Below are 27368 nucleotides of genomic sequence, written 5' to 3' on the forward strand. Positions count from 1 at the left end.
ACTGCCTGCATGCAGCCCGGGCCATGCCCAGCTAGCCCCTGGCAGCCGCGGCAACTTTCCCTTCCCCTCCCACGCTCCTGGTAGTTGCCCGACCCTCCTCCCTCCTCCTAACCTCCTCCCTCCATGGAGAGATCCAATGGGGGAAGGAGGGGGCGGAGTCGGGGTGGGGGGGCGTGAGCGCCGGAGCGGAGGGCAAAATTGGAAATATCGGGACTGTCCCGATAAAATCGGGATGTCTGGTCACCCTAATCAGGATCCTAAACTTTGCTGGTCCCAAAAGCTCAGGTCCAAAGACCTGAAAGTTTGGATCTGAATCTGGATCTGGACTTTGTGGCTCAGGCTCATCTCTAATTAATATAACACCAAAATCTCCACAGTATCTTTGATTCTTGAGTGGACAGAGAATCACTTCAAATTATATAAAGTGGCTCATTACTATCCAGAATTAGCTAAAACGCACATTGTTGTAGGTCCTGCCATTCACCAATGCAAAATAAGTCAAGAGACTTGTGATACTCTCCCAAGTTGTATTCAGTCACTCTGCACATTGGACCCGATTCTCCTCATAGTCCCAACTGTGTGAATTAGTCATTGGAGTCATACTGATGTGAAAGAGGAACCAGACCCATCATCTATGGCTCAGATCATCAGATGTGAATGACAACTGCCATTGTCATTCAATCCACAAATCATAGGATGGAAAATGCCCGCCCAGCACTCTGGGGTGGGGTCGGGGGGGGGGGGGCGCATTCTGCCCGCCTGGCACTCGGGTTGTGGGGAGAGGGGCATGTGCCGCCCGCCCAGCGCTCAGAGGCTGGAGGTGCTTGGGCAGCCCAGGATTGGGGGGGAGGGGCTGGTGAGGGAGGGAGGCCTCTGGGCTTCGGTGGGGGTGGGCAGAGGGAGGGGACAGGCAAACAAAATGTGTTTCAATACAGTCAATTGTAAAGTCACACATCTAGGAACAAAGAATGTAAGTCATACTTACAGGATGGCAGGCTCTACCTTGGGAAGCAGTGACTCTTGACTTGGGGGTCATGATGGATAATAATCTGAACATGAGTTCCCAGTGCAAAGCTGTGGCTAAAAGGGTTAACAAGATCCCTAAATGGATAAACAGGAATATCGAGTAGAGGTAGGGAGGTTATATTACCTCTGTATCTGTCATGGATGTAATGGCTACTGGAATACTATGTCCAGTTGTGATGTCCACAATTCAAGAAAGATATTGAAAACTTAGAGAGGGTTCAGAGGAGAGTCATGAGAATTCTTAAAGGATTAGAAAACATGCCTTATAGGGAGAGATTCAAGGAATTCCATCTGTTTAGCTTAGCAAAGAGAAGGTTAAGGAGTGATTTGATCAGTCTATAAGTACCTACATTAGAACAAGACATTTTTAAGAGGACTTGTCCAATCTAGCAGATGAAGGTATAATAAGATCAAATGGGTGGAAACTGAAGCTAGACAAACTCAGACTAGAAATAAGACACAAATGTTTACCAGTGAGGGTATTTAACCATTGGAACAACTTGCCATGGCTTCTCCATCACTGGAAAATTTTAAACCAAGGTTGGGTGTCTTTCTAAAAGATATGCTTTAGTTCAACCATAGCTATTGGACTTGAAGCAGGAATTAATTCAATGAAGTCCTGTGGCCTGTGGTCACACTAGATCAAGGGTGGGCAAACTTTTTGGCCTGAGGACCACATCTGGGTATGGAAATTGTATGGCAGGCCATGAATGCTCACGAAATTGGGAGTTGGGGGGTGGGAGGGCTCCGGCTGGGGGTGTGGGCTCTGGGGTGGGGCTGTGGATGAGGGGTTGGAGGTTCAGGAGGGTGCTCTGGGCTGGGACCGAGGGGTTCGGAGGGTGGGGGGTGGGGGCAGGCTCCAGGTGGCGCTTACCTCAAGCAGCTTCCAGAAACAGCGGCATGTCCCCCCTCTGGCTCCTCTGCAGAGGCACAGCCAAGCGGCTCTGTGCGCTGCCCTGTCCGCAGGCACTGCCCCTGCAGCTCCCATTGGCTGCTGTTCCCAGCCAATGGGAGCTGCAGGGGCAGCGCTTGGGGTGGGGGCAGCGTGCGGAGCCCCCTGGCTGCCCCTACATGTAAGAGCTGGAGGAGGGGACGTGCCGCTGCTTCTGGGAAATGTGTGGAGTGGGGCAAGACCCCGACCCTGCTCCCCGGCCGGAGCGGGGCCAACTCCATACCCTGCTTCCTGGCGGGAGCTGAAGGGCCAGATTTAAACGTCTGAAAGGCTGGATGTGGCACCTGGGCCATAGTTTGCCCACCTCTACACTAGATGATAACAATGGTCCCTTATGGCTTTAAAATCTATGAATATATGAAATACAAAGTATTATTAGGTTTATTCTTCATGGGCCAAATTCTGTTCTCAGTTACAGCAGCATAAATCCAAAGTAAACGCACTGACTCAGTGGTATTACCTCAGATTTACACTGGCGTAACTGGATCTGGCCTTATGAAAACAAGCTTATAAAAATAAGTACAATTAGATCAAAGGAACTGCACAAAATAGTTCACTGTCAGAAAAAGCACACACAAGTTCTTTGCTTGACCAAATTATCCTTGTAACTCTTTTTGTAGAACACTGCAAGGAAACGTTCCAAGCCTCAGCTCCAGTTCTAATTTTATACTCCCAGACGGTGAGTATTTGTATTCATTTGGCTCCCACCAAAAATTAACACACCATGGAAGACTAACCCAGCTACAGAATGTTAGTGTGAATGGTCAGGTCTCAAACTTTTCTGTGATTATTAGAAGTTGAAGGTTGTCTTTGGAAAGGAAATTTCCACACAATCACAATGAAGTTTCAATTTTCACTTAACAAATCTCCGAGTTGATTTATGACCTCCTCAAATCCTTGCTAAACTGCTAGGAGTAGAACATCCCGCCACAGCATTGGAACAGTTTGTAGACATGTCTTCTGGGTCAGAGTTAAAGTCATTGTGTATGGGTAAATTGTCACATGCGAATACTGTCCCTAATGGAATGTAGGTAGTTGTGAGGCTAACGGAATATTTATAAAAATTACCCTAACTGGTCATTACTATGACTATTTATAATGCTTAGGTTTTGTAACTCTAATGCTCCTGTTATTTGTTTTGCATGAGGGTTATATTGTATTCACTGTAAGCTAATTATGTTTGAGTGTGGGACTGTGCACTAAATGTGAATGTAATGTAATCAAACTTTAAGGAGGGAAGGAATACTATGTGTCATGTGAGTGTGATGCAGAGGAGTACATGATTTTGAAGCTGTACTGTACTCCATTCCAGCACTGCACAACTGTCATCAGTCTACTCATACGCAAGGCTAATGGAGGAAGTCACTGAATCAGAACACTGCTTATTCTCTGCCTGTCAGTTCTATTGCTCATGTTCTGAGGACACAGCTATCCCAATAAAACACAAGATGGGTCTGATCCTGAAAACAGATCCACATGAACTAACATCATTCCCACACAGAGTCCCGTGAGATGCTCCCAGGACTACAGGTGCGTGCATGTGGATCTTTTTACAGGATCAGACCCAAACAACTGGCAGTTGTGCACTGACATGATGTATAAAGGATGAATGTAGCCTCTCTCACCTCTTTACAACAAAAATGACTCCATCCCTTAAAGAGGAAGAATGCTTTTAGTATAAATCAGAACTGATTGTTGTTTTACTCTTGCTTTTATTTTGCTCTTACAGAAAAGTCAAGGGTGCTAGAATAGTCATCTCTAAGGAAAATTTGCATGTTTTTAGCAGTGTACATTCACTATGGGCTGAATCATGCAGTCTTTATGCCTGCAGAACTTCTATTGTCTGAGTAAAGATGGCCAGGTTTGGCCATATGCTTTGAATTAATATGCTTTGAATTATACTGTGTATATTTTGTTTAAAAGTCACTTTCATTTGCCTCTAAGGAACTGGAATGTTTTCTTAGGCAGGTTGGAACTGAAAGGGACCTGGTGTGGGATGGAGGAAATGTATTTCCCCATTGCCAGTATAGAGCTGGGGGTTGAAATCCCTTGTTGGTTTTACTGCCATATTGGCCAAATAGTCTTGGTCAATTCACATCATCTGTCTGTTCCTTGGTATCCCTGTCTGTGAAGTGGAATAAACAGTACCTTACAACAGGGATTGTCTTAATGCGATGGACTGAAAAAGGTCAGATAACTGATGAATGTGATAACTGAGGGAGTTTTAAATATGATTGACAGATCCTGACGTGTCAGAATCTATGGCCCTGTGTCAAATCACAGGGATATTAGGAGAAGTGATGTACAGAAAGGTGAATTTTGAACACTGAAATTCGAGACTGTTCTGGGGGGTGGGGAGGGTTGGTTCATCTAATGATAGTGAAAGGGGACAATTGTGAAAGTGGAATCCTGGTTTGAATTCAGAATCCCCTTTCCCAACCTAAAATTTGGGGAGGGGAAGGGAGTTTGTGTCCTTAGATTTAGCTTAGGCTCCTCATGCCCCCCTCTTGCATTTCACCTACTCCACAGGGGCTTTGGACTAAAGATATGACAGAGCCACAACATTCAGATCTGAAGTCTGGGGAAGTTTAAGTGGTCAGGGACGAAGGGTCCAGGGTTCTAGTTTAGTCTTCTCTCTAGTTGTGAGGGTTATTTATATAGCACAACTTGTATTCTGACAAAATGAGCCATAGGAGTGCAAAATAACATGTATACATACATAGACACCAACAACAATACCCGTCCCTTGAAATACAAAGATGAGTTTAGCTCATACTGTACATGGTCAAAGCCTTAAACTCTGTATCATCTTGACCTCAGATTTACTAATGGATATGCATTGTGGTTCCATTACTAATGCAGCTCTCTACATAATTTACAAAATATTGCCAGGCTGACACTGTTGCTCAGTAAGAACGATTTAGAATCCCTAGTGAGTGTCCTTACCTTCTCAAGGCTGAATTACTGTCATTTTTTTTACTTTGTGTGCCTTCTGATCAAATTAGCTCAAGGATTCTGTTTATCTAGAATGTTGCAATGCGTATCTTTACAGCTGTGCCAGGCTGGCTCAGTGAATCAATCTCATTCTAAACTCCTTACACTTGCTTCCTATAAAATTTAGCCTTGAACAGGCTGGAAGAACTTCTACTGACTTTCAGATCCTTGAATAGATATAGGCCAGCATATATAAATGATGCCTTCTGATCATACACTCTTATGTACTCAATAAAACTATAATCAATTGATAATTTAATCTGACCAGATTATAATCTCATGACAGTGGGTGCCATACTTTTCTATTAAATTGCTCTGTGTTGCACTTTTCTGATAATTTGCACTTCCTATTACCCTGGAAAAATCATGGAGCAGGTCCTCAAGGAATCAATTATGAAACACTTAGAGGAGAGGAAAGTGATCAGGAACGGTCAGCATGGATTCACCAAGGGGAAGTCATGCCTGACTAACCTAATTGCCTTCTATGATGAGATAACTGGCTCTGTGGATGAGGGGAAAGCAGTGGATGTGTTATTCCTTGACTTTAGCAAAGCTTTTGATACGGTCTCCCACAGTATTCTTGCCGCCAAGTTAAAGAAGTATGGGCTGGATGAATGGACTGTAAGGTGGATAGAAAGGTGGCTAGATCGTCGGGCTCAACGGGTAGTGATCAATGGCTCCATGTCTAGTTGGCAGCTAGTTGGCAGCCGGTTTCAAGCGGAGTGCCCCAAGGGTTGGTCCTGGGGCCGGTTTTGTTTAATATCTTTATTAATGATCTGGAGGATGGTGTGGACTGCACTCTCAGCAAGTTTGCAGATGACACTAAACTAGGAGGCGTGGTAGATACACTAGAGGGTAGGGATCGGATACAGAGGGACCTAGACAAATTAGAGGATTGGGCCAAAAAAAACCTAATGAGGTTCAACAAGGACAAGTGCAGAGTCCTGCACTTAGGACAGAAGAATCCCATGCACTGCTACAGACTAGGGACCGAATGGCTAGGTAGCAGTTCTGCAGAAAAGGACCTAGGGGTCACAGTGGACGAGATGCTGGATATGAGTCAACAGTGTGCTCTTGTTGCCAAGAAGGTTAACGGCATTTTGGGCTGTATAAGTAGGGGCATTGCCAGCAGGTCGAGGCAGTGATCGTTCCCCTTTATTCGACATTGGTGAGGCCTCATCTGGAATACTGTGTCCAGTTTTGGGCCCCACACTACAAGAAGGATGTGGAAAAATTGGAAAGAGTCCAGTGGAGGGCAACAAAAATGATTAGGGGTCTGGAGCACATGACTTATGAGGAGAGGCTGAGGGAACTGGGATTGTTTAGTCTCCAGAAGAGAAGAATGAGGAGGGATTTGATAGCAGCCTTCAACTACCTGAAGGGGGGTTCCAAAGAGGATGGAGCTTGGCTGTTCTCAGTGGTGGCAGACGACAGAACAAGGAGCAATGGTCTCAAGTTGCAGTGGGGGAGGTCCAGGTTGGATATTAGGAAACACTATTTCACTAGGAGGGTGGTGAAGCACTGGAATGTGTTACCTAGGGAGGTGGTGGAGTCTCCTTCCTTGGAGGTTTTTAAGGCCCGGCTTGACAAAGCCCTGGCTGGGATGATTTAGTTGGGAATTGGTCCTGCTTTGAGCAGGGGGTTGGACTAGATGACCTCTTGAGGTCCCTTCCAACCCTGATATTCTATGATTCTATGATTCAAAATGTTCAAGCCATGCTGACATTTAAAACTAGTTTAAAGGAACAATATCTGCTAATGTTTATACCTGTTCAATTGCTGATCATTTTATAGGGCTGCACTCCCAACAGCTGCATGGTGACTGGGTGCTCCCATTTGTATATGTGCAGCAGACTGCACCAACCAAGTGGGTGCACACCATTTTGCATGTGTGTAAATCCCACATATTTGCATGCAAATTGTTCATTTTTCTGCCCAGCTGTCCTGTTGGCACATGCATGAAAGTTGCATACACAAAACTGGTCTCATTAAATCAGAAACCAGAGTGGAAAATGTCAGCCATAGTGTTTATCCTATGGTTTCCTGACACACTTTCCAAATTTCTGATCCCAGTTATACTGGTGTAAATCAGAAATAATTCTACTGAAGTCATGAGCTAAATTTGTTTTTTTTATTGCACATCTGCTGTAATTCCATTTACATGAATGGGGTTACTCCGATGTACGCTGGTGTGAATGAATACCGAACTTGTCTTGGTGATGTTATATTTAGTAAAACTGGGGTGAGATCAGGATTAAATTGTAAGAGCCTGAACCATTGAGCGCAATGGAAAGACTCCCATTGACTTCAGTGGGCTTTGGGATCTAGGTCCTATAAATGTAATTTGTTGATGTAAGAAAGCACAAAAGAGAAGGAGAACTCCCCCGGGTAAATGTTTACCATTCAAATTCTGCTGTTAAAAAAGCTGAATTCAGGACCAAGTCTGATTCTTATTTATACTTAGGTTATAAAGCGATACAGAGGCATTGCTTCCAGAGGTGGCAGGTGGGGCGGGGCATGCGGGGTCACGTGCCTCCCCAGATTTCTGCCAAGGTTTGCCGGGTGGCCCCCCTCTCTATGTGGCAGCTCCTGGAGCTGGCAAGCTGAAAGCTGTGGTGGTGGTGGGGGGGGGGGGGGGGCAGCAGCAAACAGCTGGGAGCTGAAGGGAGGGGCTGCTGAGGGTAAGGGGAGGGGCATGCCTGGCAGGGCTGGCTCCAGGCACCAGCTTGTCAAGCAGGTGCTTGGGGCGGCCGCTCCGGAGAGGGGCGGCACGTCCAGGTATTTGGCGGCAATTCGGCGGACGGTCCCTCACGCCGCCTGGGAGCGAAGGACCTCCCGCCGAATTGCCACCGCAGATTGCGATCGCAGCTTTTGTTTTGTTTTGTTTTGGCTGCTTGGGGTGGCCAAAACCCTGGAGCCGGCCCCGATGCCTGGGGTGTGTTACTCAAGCTGTTGGGGGGGGCAAACCTTTAAATCATGCCCTGCTACTATCAGCAGGTACCAGTCATTTCTGGCTGCTGCTCCAGTGCAGCTGCGCTGCAGTAGTGCTTCCCAGTAGACGCTACCTATGCCAACGGGAGGGGTTCTCCTGTTGGTGTTGATAATCCACCTCCCTGAGAGGTGGTGGCTAGCACTGTCCACACTGGGGTTAGGTTGGTATAGCTATGTCTCTCACTCCCCTGAGAGAGATGGTGGCTAGCACTGTCCACACTGGGGTTAGGTTGGTATAGCTATGTCTCTCACTACCCTGAGAGAGGTAGTTATACTGATGTAAATTCCTAGTGTCAACCAGGCCTTAAACTGCTGCATACCACTCTAGCAGTATAAAATGGCCTTAAGTAGGCCTAGGTAAATTAGCCTAGGTATAAATGAGAGTCAGGCCCTGAGTGTCTAAGAATAAAGGGCCTGATCCTCAGCTGGCGTAAACTGGCATAGCTCCATTAAGCCGTGCTGACTTAGATCAGCTGCGGATCAGGCCCAGAATAGTTCATATTTCCAGAGATGGTGTATAAACATTTGCAGAATTGGTTCCAAGCTGCAAAGTTCAGCTCTGGATCTAAACCTGAACTTCCTCAAAGATCTGGGCTGTTCAGATTCAGGTTTTTTATTTGGGTTTATTTAACCTCTTGTAATAATGGCAAAGTTATAATATGTTCTGTGACTCAATGTTAGCTCAAGAGTCCTTGAGTTGTTTATTGTATTTCGTTATATGGAAACATTTAGAAATGTGGTTGGAAAGTTGATGTAATAAGAACATGCAGTATGTATCCAAATTTGCTCTTACAGAGAAAGTCAGCCAACATGGGGAGGGGGGGGGGGGGGGAGGGGGAAACCTTTCACAAAGTGCACTGGAATGAAATTTGTTACAAATACAGATCTTCAAGTGTTACTTTTTAAAATAATTTGTGACAGCAGGAATATTACCCATGTTTTGCTTTGGAGCCCCTGAGCCTAAACTGTTTAATTCATAAGATCTCCCAGTCCTTTTAAAGAAGGATTATACTGGGCTAAATCAAAGCTCAAGTAAACATTCCCTTCCAAACCAAAGCAGGCCATGGAAAACAATGCTAAAAGTTTTCAAAATATACATATATACCTATATGTTTTAAGGCTAACCCCTCCAAACACACACAAACAGAGTGGACTCCATTGTTCCTTCAACAAACAAATAAAAAGCCTATTAATCTTAGAGTTAAGTGTGCTCATTGAGGGGAACCCCCTTCCCCCCCATTGTGTGTGTGTGTGTGTGTGTGTGTGTGTGTATCAAACTACTGTCAATAGTTTTGTAGCTTCTGTGCCATTCTGAATGACTCCAGAGGATTTAGTAAGGTTTTGTCCTACCTACAGTATATTTGAGAGGTACTTTCTCTTTCTCCTTGTTATTTTTCTTTTCTTGCCAAAAGTGTTTTTATGTGGGCTGAAAAGTTGAAGAAAAATATTTCAGATGTAAGCATTTAAATGTACGTTTAAGATTATCCATTTTTAAGATACGAGTAATAAAATATTAATGGATGTGCTTCAGTGTCTTTCTGGCAGGTCCAGGGTGTCACCTCATCAGCTTCACTTCACAGTTCTTTCCCCCTAAGAATACATCGGGTGACACTTGATCTGCCAAGAGAGACATGCAGAATCACATCAGATTGAATACTAAAGGTGATGCTGATAATGGCATGAGGTGCTCAGCCAGGTTTGTTAGATTACAATCCTCTTCACAGCCTGGCAATCAATTGCCCTTGGATACAACTTGCAAATGGCAATAATAACCCATAGTATTTCTCTTCAAACCATTTTGAAAACACTAGCTAATTAATCCTAATGATATCAGTATGAGGCAGATACTATCAATCCCCATTTTACAGATGGGGAAACCGAGGCAAGGGATATTTAAATAACAAGTCCAAGTTCAAAAGGGGAGTGAGTGGAAGTCAGAACAATGGGGTGTCAAGAGTCAGGATTAGATCTCTTTGGTTCCTAGTGTTCTCACTCTAACAAACAGAATCATAGCAAAAGACAGCTCTGAACACTACAATAATATTAAGAGATGCCTCAAGGACAATGGGCTCAATAAAATATGGCATTTCTGAAAGACCTTTGACTGCAAGAGAATCTGCTCTCCTGAATCAAATGATAAAATATCCCCAATACAGCGAGATGGGCAAGTTGTGCAGACAAAAGACAGATTTCAAACAAAAAGCCATTCTTGAGTGTCTGTCATTATTAACACGAAGGACGGATTTGATGCGCCTGGCACAGGAATATAAAGTAGGCTTGGATGTAAGGGTCAATAAAAGACAATAAAATAAAAGTCCACACCAGACAGGTTCATATCCACTGAACCATGTCCAAACATCTTGGCAAGGATTTCGGCAGTTGTGAATCCTCAACATCACAGTGTCATAACTCTGCTCCACTTGAGCCCTTCCCCAGGATTATATGATCAAGAACATGGCAGTTGGGGAAGCAGCCAGTCCAGAGGAATCCTGCAAACCGGAAATATCACCATGCCATCATCATCCTGCCAGCTGTGCTCATCTCTGGGATATGGATGCTACTGGGTGAGCTTTGCAACAAACAAGTTCAGATAAAATAAGAAGCAGACTAAACTTATCCCAAAATTTGAACCCAACCAAAACCAAACTTTTGTGAGATTCAAAAAAGTTCATTTTTCTTTCTTTACTTTATCACACACCTCTGAACTTTCTGTAAATTTGGACTGAAGCCAAATCAGAAATCCCATGAGATGGACTATTCATACTATATATCCAACCCAACCATAGCCAAGAAATAGTGACAAGTTCACCAGAAAGTCTGTCCTGGTGAGATTTACAGCCTGATTTCTTGACCAGGAAATGTCCTGGTAATGCTTGTTTAAATACAATTGGTGGAAATTTGCAGGAGATACTTCTGTTTGTTACACTGTGCTTAGAGCTGCCACCTTTCTAATTGCTGGTAACTGGACCCCCAATGCCCCGCCCTTTTCCCACCTCTTCCCCCAAGGGCCTTGCCCCTGCCACATGGGGATGATGCTTGAGAAAGTCCTATCCCCGTGACTTTGAACTGTAGATGTTTTGCTACACTCTCCGTTTTCCCTTTTTTCTTTGGCTTTTATTTTTTCTTCTAAAAATATTTTCAAGTGAGGAACATGCTTAGTTCCAGGAAGTAGAGCTTGCAAGAGGGGTCTGAAAGGAGTGGTTCTGCAGGAGTATTGCAAACAGCAAGGAAGGGGGTGAATGGTTCAGCATAAGATTGGAAGAAATGGGACTGTAAATACTGGGTGAAGAGTGGCAGATGCATGTAGTAGCCTGAACGGGGGGAGTGCGGAGACCTGGAAACTAGTAAAAACTGTATTCTATAGGTTGACGAATCCCAAAGATGTTTGGATTCAGGTTTAACCATACATTTCAGTAAACCCCCATATTGCTGTGATATATGGTTAGCTCTTGTATAGCGCTTTTCATCTGTAGATCTGAAAGCCCTCTACAAACAAAGGTTAAGGATCATTAGCCCCATTTTACAGAGGAGATAACGGAGGCACAGAGAGGTAATATGACTTGCCCAAAGTCATACAGCAGGTTAGAAGCAAAACAAGGAACAGATCCAATGTCTTCTGACTCACAGCCAGTGTCCTATATGCTGAACCTCACTGCCTCCCCTTGTCATTGAGATGCAAACATTGTATTTATCCATAATTACATTACAGGAGTGGAGGCAGAAAACTTCTACTGACTTGGGGCTTAGATGCCAGGCCTTTGATCCAAATAGGGACTCTGATACCATGACAGTGATCATAGTATAAATGCCTAGACCAGACAGAAAGAAGTAATATGTTGCCTTGCCTGGTGTACGGTGGGTCTGGTGCTAGGCAATTATGGTGACTATTTAATCTGTTTTAGAATTACTGGAGAGTAAGAGTTTTATTTCTGTTCAGATTCTCTTTTGTCCTTATGAATGTATTACAATACGGACAGTATAGTACCGAGGAGCTTACAATGTAAGGGTCAGACTCTGCCTCCCTTACTCACGTTGGGTAGTGATTGAAATTAGAGGGACCTTGAGGAGTAAGGTGTTACTCAGTGTACTTAAGAGTAGCTGAATATGGCCCCATGTCTCTTGTTAGTTTCCAGTTCTGGGGTTTGATGGTGGGGAGAGTGGAGTGAAGGCCATTTTCCAGCAAATTGTTTGGGGAAATACTATGGAATATAGGCCTCATGGAAGAAGTGACTTTTAGGGAGGGTCACATAATATTATACTTCTGTGTTTATATTCCGCTATGGCATTTACCTTCGGCAATTTCACAATGGATGTTCATGTTGCGTTCACTATCAGCTATCACCCCCAGATCTTCCTCCATCATACACTTTCCTAATCAGCAGGCTCTCACTGAGAATAGTACATACCTATCCATCAAATTCTCTCTCAGCAACTGGACCACCTCGGCTTTTATCCTGATTAGATCACTCCCTACTGACTGCTGTCCCGAACAAATTAGAATGTACATCAGCAAAGTTCAGAGCCAGGATTCAGTTGCCTCATCACAGAAATACAATAGCTTTAGTAAGGGCTTGTCTACACTGGCAATTTACAGCGCTGCAACTTTCTCGCTCAGGGGTGTGAACAAACACCCCTCTGAGCGCAGCAAGTTTCAGCGCTGTAAAGCGCCAGTGTAGACAGTGCCCCAGCATTGGGAGCCGCGCTCCCAGCACTGGTAGCTATGCCCCTTGTGGAGGTGGTTTTTTTAAAGCGCTGGGAGAGCTCTCTCCCAGTGCTGCACCGCGACCACACAAGTCATGTTAAAGCGTTACCAGTGTAGACTAGCCCTAAGTCTCATGAAGACTATGGGCCTGATTCATCACTGCATTACACAGTTTTCCATCATGGTTGCATCAGTGTAAAACTGGAGTAATGCAGTGGAGACACTATGTTTGGTACACGGTACAGCAGAGAAGGGACAGGTTGGTCCAATGTGTAGGCCGTGGGAATCAGATCAGTGTTTTGTTATCTGCTCTGTCATTGACTTGCTGTGTAATCAAAGTTATTTAGACCAAAATTTCCAACTTGGTTGCCTGATTTTCAGAAGTGCTGAAAACCCAGCAGCTCTCATGGAAGTCAATCAGACTAGCAGGTATCCAGGGCCCTTCAAAATCAGGCCAAAAATGCCTGATGTTTTGCTCTTAAATTTGAATTCAGGCAAGTAAATAAAAGTGGCCTCATTTCTGGGAGTTCAGGGCATGCAGGAACCTGAAAAATGAATGACATTTTTATTTTAGTGCCTGAATATGGGTATAGGAACTTAACTTTAGCCCCCAAGTTTGAAAATGCAAACTTTAATCTCTCACTACTTAGGCAGCATGGCCTAGAGGATAGAGTACTGGACTCAAGTTACCTGGGTTCTATTTCCAGTTCTGCCTCTCTGTGTCTCAATTTCCCCATCTGTAAAATGGAGATAATGATACTTATCTGTATGTAGAATGCTTTGAGAGCTACTGATCAAAGGCACGATAGAAGAGGTAGGTATTCTTATTATTTTCCCCATTTGTAAAATGAGGATAAATGATGTTCACCCCATTGTGTAAGTGCTTTCTATTGATCTATGTACCTGCCTGGGTTAAGTATTATTACTCTAAATAAACTCTTTTTTCCCCTTATTTTTCTGACTTTCCTGGCACTTAACTATTAGGTAAACACAATAGTTGGGGAACAGTATTAATGCAGAAGAACAGTACCACATTGCTGACCCAGGGACAGTAATTCTCAGTGCTTTAGAACAGTAAAACAACTGAGATATAGTACATGAGGTAGCACATACAGTGCCATCCACTTCATTGCACGCATACACATTCTCACATTTAAATAGCAAGTCACATACTAGGAAAATGCATATACCCCTCTTCACTAGTGAGAATCAATGGATGGTATTATCCTGTGATCCCATCAAACTATGGGCATTGTTCACGCCACAGAAGTGAGAAGAGCATACTGAAGAAGAGCCATTAAAACCTTCTAACTAAGCATGCGATTGTGATTTTGGCTCTTTGCTTCCTAAAAACGTATTAACATGTTACCACAAGTCACTATTCAGCAAACAGTTGCATTTATATATTTTCCCAGTTCTATTTTTGTCAGCACAAGTCCCCTAGGCAGGATCTAAAAATAAACACGATACACAGAGGTGCACACACAATTTTTTAAAGGATAAATTTAACGCATGTGAAAGGTGCCAGACTGACAGCCTGGGAGGCTGATCCTCACTGTTCACAGAACCAGTACTGCATGGGTAACTGTAGTTCAAGTTTCCCTACGTTGTCCTGACAGTGTGCCCCAGCTCTGCCTGGGGATCACCTCTGTGAGAGGATAGTTCAATCTCCCTGCTATTTTCAGTCCTGGGCCTCTCTGGTGAGACTGCTAACAAGGGTAAAAATTAGTGTCAGCTGTTTTGGTGGTTTCCATGGCATGCCACCTGTCCACTGTGAATTGGACTGAGACCTCACACAACTCATTATAGACAGGAACAATTTTAAGACAGGAAGTGGCTTTTTAGAAGTAGGCTTCTTGATACAAATCAGTTGTGTGGAGACATATTTTTAGACTGCAGGTAAGCTCCCTAGGGAAGGGTCTCTGTTTTCTGCACAGCACTAGACACCGTGGCACTTAACAAATATGAAAGAATAAGAACAATAATGGAAGAGATAGTGGTTCATCTCCAAATTAGAGATCACTGCTGACAGGAGAGGTGCTTTCCTAGAGATCTTTCCCACTTTAGCATGTATCCATATTACCCCCCACATATCCATTTGCATCTATACATAGACTAGAGATTAGACCTCTGGAAGTTTTTAGAGACCTGCATCGCTTGCTGTAGTTCAATGACGTCTTTGTTTTTCTTACACTGTATAGCGGTACCAGAAATCAGCACCCCACACTACAGACCCAATTATGAGGCAAAAGCAATTGCATAACCAGGACGCTGGGGCTTTGTGTACAATTTACTGTAACAAAACAGCAGGAAGGTCTGAAGTGGAGCTCTGTACTCACTCTTCAGGAGCAACTGAGTTTTGCTGTGCAGCTAGCAAAAGGCATGGGTGAAGATAGTTGGCCTCTTGCTCCCTGTATCATGCAATCAGGTGTGTACAATGGCTACTCCGGCCCAGAACACTTACTCCAGACTGTGAATTGCAGTAACAGGCATTGCTCAGTAATGAACAACCTCCAAAACACATTGCTGTGTTCCAGTGGTTTATATGCTAGCCTGGGACTTTGAAAACCCTGGTTCAAGTCCCTGTATTGCCACAGACCTCCTGTATGACCTTGGACAAATTATGTAGGGCCAGCTTTTAAATGTATTATTTGCCTAAAGATTCAGTTAGGCATTTAGTGTGATTTTCAAAAGCACCGAGGGTCCTCACTCCCACTGATTTCAAAATCTCTTTGAAAATCCCACTATCTGCATTGTTAGGTGTCTAAATACCTTTAAAAGTTGGCCTTAGTCTCTCTGGGCCTCAATTCCCCATCTGTAAAATGGGGAGAATAGCACTTTCTTACCTCACAGGCGTGTTGTAAGGATAAATACATTAAAGATTGTGAGGTGCTCAAGTACTATGGTAATTGGGGCAATATAAGTGCCTTAGATAAATACAGGGACATCCCTTCCAGTCTTCTAATCCCCATGCCCTCTGATGCACGCTCCTTTCCCTGCCAGGTGCTATGGGAAGATGTGACCTCCTGTTGCCTTGGCACTACATAGCATTATTGCTAGAGGCAATTGTCTGTACAAAGTGTTCCTGTACAAACTACCAGTAGGTGATTGGCTGTCTCTGCATCATATGTAGAAGAAACTGACCATTACCACAAGCTGAAGGTCTCCTCCCCCAGGAAGTCCAAATGCCACATCCTCTGTCTTGCTACATGTCTATGTGACCTGCATTTTGATACTAAATACTGCACTGAATAGTCAGTGCATTGTGTGCCAGCTACTCCTTGTTTTTCGCAAAAGTGCTGGATTGAGCCTTATAATAACAATCCTTAGTCCTTGTCATCCATATGCGTCAGAACAAAAGTTTACAAAAGCGGATAAATATCCCTGTTTTACAGATGGAAAAGCAGTCACAGACAGGTTAAATTACTTGCCCAGGATCATACAGCAAGGCAGTGGAAGAACCAAATACAGAACCCAAGTTTCCCGACTCCTAGTGTACTACACTGCCTCTCCTTTATATGAGTCATAATAAATCACAGTGAATTATTTAGAAAGCCTATCAGTCTTTGGGCTCTGGCTCAGAACTGTAGAGAAGTCAATAGCTACAGTGAAATGGAGGTGAATAACGTAAAATTTATAAAGAGCTGCATTTTCAAGATGAAAGAATTTTTATGAATATGGATTTAGCTGCCACCAAAGATTTTAAAAAATCGTCTATAAGATCCTAATAGCTGTAAAGGAGAGGGCAACTTGTCACTTGACTAATTATAAAGTGGACTGGACAAACACTTAAAAATCTACTGTACCGAACAATCCTGAACAGGGAAGGTGATAGACAACATGACCTAACAAGGCTTTTAGACAGAGAGATAGTTAGATCGGATTACACAAACCCCATAAAAGTGGAGATGTTAGCCACATGATCAATTGCAGAACCACATGATAAATGTACTGTCATGTACCTTTCATGGCCTCATCTGCTGCCTGCCCACTAATCCATCTCCCTAGGATTCAGCAGAAAATCCCAAACGCCTGAACAGTTCAAGCTGCTGCCTTTTATTCTGAATCCACCTGCCTGAGAAATCTTTCCTCTTTCTCCATCAAATATGGAATTTCCTCCTGCTGAGGTGAGGATTAGCAGCATTCTGTCCTGGGCCTGAGACAGCTGTTCTATACATAAAATGTCATGATTTTAAAGTCTAATATTTTATAGCCCTGCAAGGATAGAAAGGGAGCCTTATGCTACTGAGGGGAAAACTTTGCATCTTCCAAATGAGACCCAACTTCTAGCCCTCAAAGATCCTCAAATAAAGGACTTTGAATTCATGGCATTTTTATGTATGAAAAAGCCATTATGGGTCAACTTTAGAGGTATTTATAACTTCTGTGTCCTATACAGTTGGACTCATAGTAACTAAGGCACCTGCCTTAGTGCGTGACAGGTGGAAGGATACCAAAGTTTGATGTTAAAACATTTTTTAAAATTCTAAAACACTTGTAAAATAGTATTTTTCTGTAACCCAAATATGTGGTGGTGCTCAGGTTTTATTTAATATGCCATTTTTGCTTGACAGTCTCAGGCCTCTGTACCAGACTTTCCATAGGCTGATCTGTATCACTGCTTGTTTGCAGTATAGAGCAGCTTTCAGCCTAGTGTTTCCAGTTTTAGGCTTAACCCAAAGTAAAGCCTGAAGACAAAAATTTCCACTCTGTTTATACCAGTGTAAATCCACACCAAATGTACTCCAACTTCAGTGATGTGATTCTGAGTGTATTCCAGTACAAGATATTCTGCATTCACATCCCTGTAAGTGAGAGAAGAATTTGAATCTGAACCTTTTGAGGGCTTTTTGTATGGAAAAAGAATTCCCACTATCCTTTGCTGTTTTAAAGGCACACTCCATATTTTTAATACTGTTCACCTGGGATTTTTTCAAAATATATAGTTGTACTCTCTGCTTTTTCTATCATCCGCCATGCACTTAAGATCAATAATGCAATAAATAATGATGTATTTTTCACCCAAGTAAAAAATGTGACAAGTTTTTGTCCCAGGGCTTGTCTATACGAACAAGTAATACATGGGAAGCTGGGGTATAAAGCTACCCTGTGCTAACCTACTGTACACTAACTGTCCATGTGGATCCTGCTGTCACGCACTAGAAGTTCCCCTAGTGTGCTTTGATCTACCCTGCTTTGAAACAGAAGTAGATCAAGGCACACTAGGGAACCTTCAGTGCATTGCAGCAGGGTCCACACAGGCAGTTAGTGTGTGACAGGCTAGTGCGAGGTGGATTTACACCCCAGCTTATCGCACACTAATTGTTCATGCAGACAAACTCACAACTGAATCTAAAGCTGAATCGTATCGTGTCAACCAAACTTCAATCACTAGCCTAAACTTGAACCAGATGCCAGTGCAATCACCTTGGACCATCTCTAGCTAGAAGTATAGTTTGGAAAAGAAAATATTCAGTGTTAAGTGAATATAGTGCTGGTGGAAGCGGACAGGTGGAAAGCTCTGGACACCAAGATTTCCCTGATACATGCTCTTATCTCAAATTAGCCTCTAGCTCAAAACTGCTTAAAACTGTTCATTAAAATCAGAATTTTGCTGGGCAAGGTTTAATATTTTAATGACACTATTGAAAACAATATGGTTATGGTCAGACTAACTATGGAGTCAGATTCACCCAAGCTGTGTAGGGAGGTGAATTCCCCTGCACTCCAGAGGGATTCTCCCTAAGAGATTATGGACACTGGGACCTTGGTGTTTCACTGGGGAAAGGAAGCTTTAGTTGAAAGTCAAGGCTCTGTAGGTTTCAGAGTAGCAGCTGTGTTAGTCTGTATCCGCAAAAAGAACAGGAGTACTTGTGGCACCTTAGAGACTAACAAATTTATTTGAGCATAAGCTTGCGTGCGCTACAGCATCCGATGAAGTGAGCTGTAGCCCACGAAAGCTTATGCTCAAATAAATTTGTTAGTCTCTAAAGTGCCACAAGTACTCCTGTTCTTTTTAAGGCTCTGTAGGTGGCTGCTCTGGGCACGTGCTGGATCATTACTTACTTGACTGCCCTAAGCAGGCCTTTTCCCTCTGCAGCACCTCCTGCTTTTGCAGATGCAGGAATCCCCATTGGGTCCTCCAGCAGGGAGGAGATTGAACTTGTTTCTGCAATTGCAATATCCCTCCCAGCCCCCAGAGGACTATCTCCCATCAGAGGCCTCTGCGAGGACTTAGGCAGGTGGAAAAGCATAAACCAAACTGTTCCTCAGTCTTTTGCCTCACAGTAATTTAGATTTCATCTTGCAGTTTTTCTCTACAGGAAATGACTAGTAAGAAGGATTATGCTATAAATGACTGAGCAGCCCAAAGTACAACATTTAGCTGTAGCTCTGCATTGAAACTTCCTCCGACGCTGGAGGGGTTCAGCCTAAGAGTTGCCCTTCAGATCCACCTGGGCTACAAATGCATATTGTGACAATCTGTACTGATGGGCCAAATCTATTTAGCCTTCCTAAAGGCCCACTGAATGAACCGTGCAAGCTTTCACAAACTGAACTATATGTTTGGGCTGACACAGATGCGAAAAAGCTGCTCCATTTCTAGAAGGGTTTGTGGTTGGTTGTTTTTTTTTTAATAGCATTTTCACTAGCTCAACTCATTAGTAAATTAGGCCCATTATTGTGGCCGGAAATTCAACTCCAGGGGTTCCAGAGAGAAAGGGAAAGATTTCCTGTTGAAAAACAAAATAGTACAATTATAGCCTAGAGATGTGGAGTCCCCTGCAATGATGTAATTCATTTTGGCTTTGCACTGAATTGATGGTATTGTTATCTTAACTGAGAGCTTGGGACAGACTTTTGCTGAGTTCATGAGCTGTAAAGAGCTAACCATTTATGCACATGCAAGTGTCAACAAATCAATCGCTGGCATACATGATTTCAGTTCACACATTAGCAATTATTGCAGCTAATTGTTAACTAGTGGGTGTTTAACTAACTGAACATCAGCCAAACCAATACACTCACTCCCTTATAGGGCTCTACTACTGGAGCAGGTGTGGTGGTGATACTGTGCCACCCCTTTTGGGGGTAGCTAGACGAGGGACAGTAGATGTTGCTGATGCTGAATAAGGGGTGCAAATAGAACAAAGAGCCTTTTTGCCGCCTTTCTCTTCCTTGCACACTCTTGCAGGAGTCAATCACAATGTGAACCTTGCTTTTTAGAGAGACAGGGTGGGTGAGGTAATATCTTTTATTGAACCAACTTCTGTTGTGAGAGAAACAAGCTTCCAAGCTACACAGAGCTCTTCTCCAAACATGAACACGAGCTCTGTGTAAGCTCAAAAGCTTGTCTCTCTCACCAACAGAAGTTGGTCCAATAAAAGATATTGCCTCACCCACCTTGTCTCTCTAATATCCTGGGACCACCCTGATTACTACAACAACCTTGTTTTTTAGTCAGTTTTACTCAAGAAAAACTCCCATTGACTTCACTGAGCATTTTGTAGCAGCTGGGACTTAAAGCCTTGATTTGTGAATTCTTCCCCCAGCATCTCAAATGAAGTGTTATCTTTGCAGCAATGCATCACTGAGAATCTTCCATGCTTCCACAATATTCAAGGACTGCCGAAAGGTGTGTTTTAGTTTCTGCTCAGTGAACATTATCTGAATTATCTTAACTGTTTGGGTCTGTAAAGCTGTGCTAGAAACCTTGCCCTGATTTTCTGTGGAGGGAATTAGCTAATCATTACTCCATTAGAGAAAATACAACATTTGCCTGTAATTATGTCTGACATTTGGTCACTACGTTTAACTATAGGTTTTGTGCAGTCAGTTTGTAATGTAATTATTCAATAAGAAAATGGTAGGCGGAGCTCAACATTTGCCACATTGATTTGATACCCAAATGTCTAAACAGACACTAAATGCAAATCTAATGCTCACATCATCCCCTCAAACACTCCTACTATTAACCATCATAAGGACATTCAAGGCCCACAATAATTGGATGTACAAATAACTTAATACTTACTGAACTTTCACAAGTAGTCTCAAACCACAATTGCAATTTTAGAATGATTTGGGAGTTACTTAAACCTCTAGCAACTAATAGTTCTACTGCAAAGTGCTTTTAAGAATTGTATCTAGCAGTTTGTGGCCTTTGCGTGGGAAGCTTGATAAAGAGCTTTGAGAATCAGGACCTAAATCTTTTCAAAGTGCCTCAGGGTTCAGACTCGTTATCTTGTAAACATAAAGATCTTGTAATCTCCCTGGGCTGATGCTTCTTGCTGAGGCCTCTCTAGTCTTTCAACTTTAATGATTTCACAGTGATTGCACACTGTGCAATTCTAGCATCAACCGTTTAATAACAGCCTGTCCTGTCCCTATACTGTCCTCTCCTAGGGTTAACATATTTAAAAAATAAAAAAAGAGGACACTCCACGGGGTCCTGGCCCTACCCCTTTCCCACCCCCGGCCCTGCCCCAACTCTGCCCCTTTTAACCCCTTCCCCAAAGTCCCCACCCTAACTCCGCCCCCTCACCTGAGTGCCCCGCATTCCCCCTCCTCCCTCCCAGCCATGCGAAAAGGGCTGCCCGAGCGCTACCAGCTTCATGGTTTGCCGGGCAGCCCCCAGACTCTGCACCCCTGGCCGGCGCTTCCCCAGCACAGCTGGAGCGCGGGAGGGGAAGCGCCCAGCCGGGGGCGCAGGGTCTGGAGGCTGCCTGGCAAACCATGAAGCTGGTAGCGCTCGGGCTTCGGGCAGCCCCCAGAGCCTGGGAGGGGAAGTGTCCTGCCGGTGGCTCAGGGTCCGGAAGCATGGGGGCTGCCCAAAGCCAGTAGCGCTCGGGCAGCTCGGGTTTAAAGAGAGCAGAAGAGTCAAGGTAAGGAGCACAGCAGCCGCGGGAGGGGAAGTGCCCGGCCGGCGGTATTTTTCCCGGACATGTTCGGCTTTTTGGCAATTCCCCCCGGACGGGGGTTTGATTACCAAAAAGCCGGACATGTCTGGGAAAAACCGGACATATGGTAACCCTATCCTCTCCCTCTGAATGTTGTGTAACCCCCAAGGAGATTACCTAGATTCCTGGGGCTCTGTCTGCTGGCCGTTCAGGGAGAGGCACACTGTCCCTGGTAGGGAGGGTCTCAGAGTCTGCCTGGCAACCAATAGGGAGTGAGATGCCCTTCCCAGGGAGCTCACAAAAGGGGAGAAGCCATTTTTGAGTCAGTCTGGAGCCAGCCAGGGCAAGGGCAGGACTGGCTGTGTGGGGGAGCTGGTGAGTCCCAGGCCTGCATGCAGGGTTCCTCTAGGGACCTGAAAGCAAGATCCCTCAGCTGGGCTTTTCCCTCTCCACTGATGACTCCCAGTTTGTAGAGTTTTGCTGGGAAATGTCCCCAGCCAGGCTGAGTTAGCCCTCCATCTCCCTACGTGAAACCAGTCACCACATGGTTAGCTCTGCTCTGGCTGCTAGTCCAGGGCTGCTGCCTGCTGTGAATGTGTCTGGATGCTGGGCTAGAAAACTACAGTTTGGATTTTAGAATAGTTGTGTAATCTGCACCTTGAGCCCTGCACCCCTTTGTGGTGAGGGGAAATCCTGGGACCAGAAGCAGCCTGACTCCTGTCTGAAAAGGATCCCTGCCAGTAGAGATCAGTCCCTCTGCAGTGACTGAGGAGTCCAGAGTCATCTCTGAACCTGATGATCATTCATGGAGTTTGTGAGTGCACCATCTTTAAGTTAGTCAGGGAACTTATTTTGGGGACCACCTACTCCCTGAACTGTGTCCTCAAGCCAGGGAGTAAGGGTTTGGGGATTTTATAACCTGCTGCATATTAAACCTATGGAGAGACTTACCCCCTCCTCCTACTTGTGAGTCCTTTGGGCTGTACTGAACCCAGTCAGCCACACTGCTTGACCACTGTGGAGAAGAATTTTGTGGCCATAAATCATCAAGGACCCCAACAAAGTATGTGTACCAATGGGACGCTAATCTTATATTTGCTACATCAGGTCACGTGACTGGGGAAAGTCACGGGTATTATCAGCATGGGCACCGATGACCCTAAAAATAGTGTTTTACCTTGTTATGTCATATTTGTCTCCTGTTTAATATAATTATTGTGTTTGAATATATTGTATGTGTTTGTATTATTTCTTGGAAGTCTCCAACTATCTGGCAAGTAAATGGGAATTACCCTGTAATTAAAATTTTCCTCCCAAGCTGCTCTGGTAACCCTGCCAGGAAGGAGCGAGGGGGCTGAAGGCACCGCCAAATAAATTCATAGGAAAAAAATAAAGAAGATACACCCTGCTAAGTGGGTGGCGGGATCCAGAAAAACCCAGACCTGTCCATCAACACCTGTAAGTAGATTGTCATTAAAAAAGGTAACCGGGTAGAGAGGGGGCACTACAGTTGTTTAGAGGAAACATCCATAACACTGATATTTAACAAGAATACTTGCACACTGTTGCAACAGAGGGATTGCTAGACACTTATGTTAATTCATGGCACTTAAGGTTTTGGTTTAGTCTTTTGCTAGCCTAAAATGTACTAGGGAATGGGACGTGCAATTTATTTTTGATATATTTAAAACACAATAACTTGTTAAAAAATTAGTCATTTGGGGTTAGGTCGCTCAGGGAAACAGGGTCGGTATAAATGTACACAGTGTCTTCTCCAATGCTGACAAAGATTGTTCCTGATATTTAAAACCTTGATCTCCCCTTTTCAGGTTGTCAGTACACAGTATATTTTCCAAGGGTTCAAAGCACTATTATTTTGTTGCCTTAGACTCCTGTGGCATGGCAGAGATACAAGACACTCTCCTAGATGAAGATAATAGCAATGGACAGGTCTGGGTTTTTCTGCTCCTTTTCTCCTCTGCAGTAATAAACTTATGAAATACCCTTCTTCAAATGTTCAGTGAATGCCTTCTCACCCCACGTGCAAGAGTTGGTGGCCTTTGCATTAGAAGAGGGATTTGGGAAGTAAGGCACCATTAGAACCTTTGGGGATTGATAAATTGAGTGATAAATAGTCAAGAGACACTACAAAAGGGTTACATTTCCCTTCAGGTAATAACTTGAAGGGTAATAGATGTACATTGCAACACTGACCTCCCAGGGAGTTTATTAAAGGCAAAGGTAGGAATTAATAGTGCAGGTTGCCTTTTTGGAGAGACTAATTTGCAAAAATATAAGCAAATTAGATAGATACTCTGGAATATGGAACTCCTTTCTGAAGGAACTAGAAGCATCTAGGAGGAGAATCTAAACATTGCTGTAAGGCCCTAAAACAGCCTTCACGTGGAGAAAACCCATGAAGGAGCTTGGGGATGCCACAAGGGATTTTCCTCCATATCGTTCACCTAGGCCAGTCAACATAGTGCCTGTTTTGTGGGGCTAACCCTGCCTCCACCTTTCAAGGGAACTACACTGCAAGGAGAGTCTGCTTCCTGGTGCTGCCTCGGAACTTCTTGGTGTCAGAACTGAGAAGTGAATGGTCAGGCCTAGTGGTCAGGCCAGGGACCAGAGCCTGGGGCAGAGCAGGAATCCGGAACCAAGAGTGGGGTTGGAACAAGGCTGGAGCAGGAAGCAGCTGGGGCTGGAACAGGATCAGTCTGTCAGAACCACCAAGCGGCAGGGGATACTCCTCAATGTTGCTACCTCACCAGCAGACTGGTGTGGCTGCTCTTATGGGGAGCCTATATCCCTGGCCTTGGGGTCACCTGGATAGACCTTTGCCTGTGGATTGGCTGAGCCCTAGTTGATTTGATGTGGAGCCCTGAGGTAATCATACTCAGGGATGGCTCATCAGGCTAAGGCTCAGAGAGCATTCGTTAGGCTCAAAAATGACTCATTAAATTACCCCCTCTTCAAAAGATGCCTACCAGGTGTCTTTGAGCCAAGTTTATGAGTGTGTGACCAATGAAATTCTTGAAGCAGGTCAGGTGCATGTATATTTTTGGCGGGCTCCCATGAACCATCAGCTGGACCATAACCCTCCTAATCAACAGAGTACATGAGCTTTCCTTGGGAGAATTTTGGAGGCCTAGATCTGCTTCACTAGATATTCCTCCAGCCCCTGGACTACAATGGGTGGAGATGGCAGTTGTACTCATCCGAGGGAGGAGTGGTCAGTGTAATTTTTCAGCAAGTAGATGTAAAATACCAGGTGCATTTTCATCACCCTAGGCAGATGGAGTTTGGAGGCCACAGGGCTGATCTGCTGGGTCACCCAGAATTGGACAAGATATCAGGACCCAGCCTTCAAGGAAGTTAGATTAGAGTCAAGGTATTCTGTTGGAGCCATACTTTATCTCCAACTGCGATTTGAGGGGTTGCCCACTGATGAAGGTCAACATAATGCTTCTAATCTCTTTTGGCTAACTCTAGATCCACAAACCTGTATGTCATGGGAGAAGTGGCCTCCAACTACTACTCCTGCCTATAGCTTGTAATAGCAACGGCATAATGGGTGTGCATGAGCAACATTTCACTGGGCCTAGGGCAAACTCATAACACAAGCCTCCAGCCCAACCCACACAGAGAGAAAAGTACAAACATACTCACCAAGATTATATAAATAACATTTAGTCCAACTCAAGCATCCACAATTTAGTTTGATTTTTTTTCCCCTCACAGTGATGGCCTTGTGACCGGGGCCTGGTAAAATGTACACATTTCCTCCCATGTACTTGGAGTTTGTATGCACCAGTTGGATGGGGTTGGGGATATGTATTTTGTGTTTCCGTGCGCGCGCGCGCTCTCTCTCTCTCTCTCTATAGAGAGAGAGAGAGAGCACAGTCTGCTTGCTTGAGCTTTTCATTCTTGACATGTCTCTCACCCTTACTGTACTTTTAAATAATCAAGTTACAAACAGGCCAAGCCGACAGTTGGTTTAAACTGGTATAGCTCTATTGACTTCAATTGAGCAAAAACTAACTCTAGTCATATTGTTTGGCTTTTAGCTTATTCATGGAGACTGATTTTTTTGTGGTGTACGTAAGGGAAGCCACCTAAAGATCTCTAAGCTGCAGACTCAGTAACAAGTGAGTCATAAAATATTTTAAAATGATCATGCAAACAAGGGGAAAATATAGAAAACCAGGTGGGGACTACATTCCCTGAGGCTAGGTCATTAGTGAGTCATTTAGCGCAAGGGAACACAAAGCTTAATGAGGGGAAGAATTTTCTCTGGATCCTCTACAAAAGCAGAACATTATTAATTGATCAGAAAATACATTTCTACTTTTACCGAGAACATTTTTTCCCATTCACTATGTGAAAAATTACAACCAAGTTTAATTGTGCCCTCTCTTGCACTTTTTCACTTTCCATCTGTCCAAATGCCCCCCATTTTCCACTCCTCCCTCTGACATATGGCAGTAGTACCAATCTTTACTTACTTGGGACCACAAGCAACCTAGGAGGTGGTGGGGGTGGTGGAGGTGGTGGTAATAGAGGAGGTGGTCTACACTGGCAGATTTGCTGGCAACTCTCCGTAACCTTCTCTGCTACAGACTTGGAACATGACTTCTGTGGTTCACCTTGAATGATCTGTAAAGAAAAATATGAATTAGTTCCTGGAACCGTATCTCAAGCTAAAGAGAGTTAATAAACATTACAAGTATCAGAGGGGTAGCCGTGTTAGTCTGAATTTGTAAAAAGCAACAGAGGGTCCTGTGGCACCTTTGAGACTAACAGAAGTACTGGGAGCATAAGCTTTCGTGGGTAAGAACCTCACTTCTTCAGATGCAAGCCATTGTAAACATTACAAGATGCTTAGGGCCAAATTCTGCCCTCAGGCACACACACAGAACCCCAATAGCTTCTGTGGGCAGAATTAGGTTCCTTTTCCTTACGGCAGAAGTAGGTTAAAAAACCAAGTACAAGCACATTTGTGAGTTCTGATGAGGTGACTTGGAATCTTTGGGAAGAGAATGTCATTGATAGAAGAGCTCTGTAATGGAATGGAAAGCTGCATTCAAGTCAATGGCACACACATGGCATGGTTTCCTATCTCCTCAGGAGTTCGGCAAGGCTGCGGTCTGTCACCATTGTTGTTCAATATCGATATTGAGTGATTGATGGAAAGCTTGAGGTGACAGCTGTCTGTGGCATTGAGCTGAACGCCATTCTGCTTCAATTGTCTTGTTGTCTTAGTTTGGTGAGATCACTGCAGCTGATGGCTGATCTGGTTGGTTATTAATCCAGATAAAACTAATTCCCTGGCTGTTACCATCAATCAGCCTCTATCTCCAGATTACAACCACCTCAGTATTAACCTGTTCAGGGGGGATATTGAACAGATGGCAACTGTCAAATATTTGGGCAGCATCACAGACAGTGCTAGAGGATGCTTGAAATATTTGGACACTTGTATATCAGCAGCTGCTGCCATGTTTTGGGCCCTTCTGTGTTCTCTCTGGGTACATCATGATAGCAAGCTGGCTACAGTGCTGCGGACCTATAGAACCACAGTTATACCAACTCTATTGTAGAGAAGTGAAATATGGGTGCTGAGGAAGGCTGAAGAACATTGTTTTGAGATTTTCTATTCTCATTCTCTTTGTCAGCTGCATCATATCAACTCGCTTAACAAGATCAGAAATGAGGCTATTCCAAGCCAAACCCAGCAACTGCCTCCATCAGTACTGTTTCAGTTTTGGTAGCTTTCTTGGTATGGGCATATTATAAGAATGGA

At 44.1% G+C, this 27368-nt stretch overlaps 1 protein-coding gene across 2 annotated transcripts in view; it reads right to left on the reverse strand.

Annotated features, from left to right (window-relative positions):
• PRIMA1 (proline rich membrane anchor 1) overlaps positions 1–27368 on the reverse strand; it is a 71599-nt gene that overhangs the window by 36197 nt on the left and 8034 nt on the right. For both annotated transcript variants that reach the window (XM_005307476.5, XM_005307478.4), the window contains exon 3: positions 26071–26221. In XM_005307476.5, coding sequence (XP_005307533.1) covers positions 26071–26221 — 151 coding nt within the window. The remainder of the gene's footprint in view (positions 1–26070; positions 26222–27368) is intronic.

The sequence above is a fragment of the Chrysemys picta genome, chromosome 4 (assembly GCF_011386835.1).
Source record: "Chrysemys picta bellii isolate R12L10 chromosome 4, ASM1138683v2, whole genome shotgun sequence".
NCBI lineage: Eukaryota > Metazoa > Chordata > Testudines > Emydidae > Chrysemys > Chrysemys picta.